At 29.4% G+C, this 2,423-nt stretch overlaps 1 protein-coding gene across 1 annotated transcript in view; it reads left to right on the plus strand.

Moving 5' to 3' along the window:
* LOC145582490 (transcription factor bHLH106-like) overlaps positions 1–2,213 on the plus strand; it is a 3,406-nt gene extending 1,193 nt beyond the window's left edge. The window contains exon 2 of the mRNA XM_081639476.1: positions 1,384–2,213. Coding sequence (XP_081495602.1) covers positions 1,384–1,950 — 567 coding nt within the window. The 3' untranslated portion in view covers positions 1,951–2,213. The remainder of the gene's footprint in view (positions 1–1,383) is intronic.
* The last annotated feature ends 210 nt before the right edge of the window (positions 2,214–2,423 follow it).

Below are 2,423 nucleotides of genomic sequence, written 5' to 3' on the forward strand. Positions count from 1 at the left end.
TCGAGTGACAAAGAAAATATAGATTTTAGATGAAAAGGCTTAAGAGATTAAAAGTTTGAAACTTTTTGTCATTGTAAAACATTTTTTTTTTCATTTGAACATCTTTATAATACTATGTATTAAAAATATATAGAATACTATTTGTTTAATCATTTGTTACTAGAAAGTTAGATTTTTGGTGATTATAACTATGAAATTCTACATTTTTAATTATCTTAGGACGAATGTTAATATATTAAGGAGTGTATAAAAATATGTAAATGTTTTAAAAGCATGAACTTTTTCAAGAATGGAGTGTAATTGTTTTCATTAATTTTACTACACATGGATCAGAACAACGAACAGTACAAGTAAATGAGATTTAAGTATGTATCTTAACCAATAATGTATATTTTTGACTGGGAAAAAAACATAATACAGACAACCTAATCAAAGCACCCTATATGATGAAGTTTGGACATTCTAATTTTAGATTTACAATGTGTTGATTGTGTTCTATTTAGTTATATCTAACTTAATCTGAATCATTTCGATTTATAGGTCCATGACCTAAATTATTTGAACTCAGTGACTCTTATTTAGTTTGAGTATGAGCTTATTACGATACGAAGTCATTCTTATTATCTTAATTGTGGATTGAACTTAGGTGAACATAACTCGATAGGTAAAATTATAGCGAGTAGAATGTAGAGGAGACCTCTAATAGGTTATTTTTCCTCTCTAAAAAACTTTAAACAAAGCTTTATGTGGAGTAATCCTTAATACTCCACTTATGATAACTTTGAAAATTGTTGTGTGATTTTTCCCTTTTCTCCTTTTGTGCTTACATTAAAGGTTCAGTTAATGGAAAATCTTTTTACCATTATAAGCTTCTATAATTTGCAGAGATTCTTCTGTTTCTGATCATCTCAGTATTGCATTCCCGTTCAAAAAAATTAAAACAATTGTCCCACTTTTTATTTACAAAAATATAAATATTTTCTACCCTTTTTGAAAAAAAAAAAAAATTAAAGTACCAACATCATCATCACGGCGTGAAGAAAAAGAAATGAGAACATATTATTATTTATTCCTATTATTATTATTAATAATAATATTATTGGGTTTTGAGTATTTTAGTGAGTCAGTCAAAAAAAACATGCACACTTTATTTTTATTTAATTTTTTTTTTTTTTTTTGCTTTTTCTAAAATTTCAACCATGCTCATCTTACACCTTAGGTTCAGACTTTGAACAAAGTTGTTCACCTTTTTTAGTACCCTTTTCTTGAATATACTTCATTCATTAATAATAATTCTCTTTCTTTAATTAATTATATAATTTATTTATACATTTCATTTATGTTTATTGAATTTATATGTGTTTTTTTGTTTTTGGAAAACAGACAGACAAAGCAACGCTCCTTTCCAAGGTGGTTCAGCGAGTGTTGGAGCTAAAACGGCAAACCTCGGAGCTTAATGAGCTAGACAACTTAATGATACCGTCCGAAAACGACGAGTTTGCCGTTTATATTCATAATAACAATAACAATAACAACAACAATGACGATGATAATCAATGCGATACTGAAGATGGTGACAGTAATAATAATAATAATAGTAATAGTAATAATAATAATAATAATAATAATAATAATAATAATAATAATAATAATAATAATAATAAGCTTATATTGAAAGCCTCAGTGTGTTGTGAAGATAGGCCTGATCTATTTGCTGATCTTAATGGGGTGTTGAGCTCTTTAAATTTAAAGACTCTTCGGGCCGAGGTTTCGTCCCTTGGTGGTAGGATTCAAAGTGTGTTCATTGTTAGCTCGGATAATAATAGTGTGCAAAGCGATGAATGTGCTGTGTTTCTTAGGGATGCGTTGAAGGGAGTTGTTCAACGATCGGGGTCCGATGAGCGGTTGAAGCGGAGGCGTAGGGTGTTTGATACGGCTGCTGAATGCTAACTGCAAGGATATGTTTTTTTTGATAATATGCTTGGTTGGTTGGCTATAGTATGTGTATGTGGGGTGTATATGTGCATGTATTTTCTTAATCTTGTGTGGGGGTTTGGTTTATTTGGATTTGTAGTGCTAATATAAGTGTTAAATTTGTATCCATTTTCTGTGGTTTTCTTGTTATTTGGGTTTAAGGGGGTATAAGATGGAGTATAAGATTGTAGTAATTTGTAAACACTCTGAATGCAAGAAATTTTGTGTTTCAAGCGCCTTGTTTGCTGTACTATCAACTTCAATTATAGTATCATATCTTGTTGAACGCTACTTTAGCTATGTCATAAGATCATTCATAGAAGTCGTTTCATACTCCCTCTGTTCATAATTGTCTGATTAGATTATTTCTTTATTATTAGTCTCAGTAGTAATATGAATTCTTTAGTTTTACAAGGTTTTAACTCCGAAACCATTAAGCATATAAATAG

This window comes from Chenopodium album, chromosome 15, assembly GCF_948465745.1.
Source record: "Chenopodium album chromosome 15, dcCheAlbu1.1, whole genome shotgun sequence".
Classification (NCBI taxonomy): domain Eukaryota; kingdom Viridiplantae; phylum Streptophyta; class Magnoliopsida; order Caryophyllales; family Amaranthaceae; genus Chenopodium; species Chenopodium album.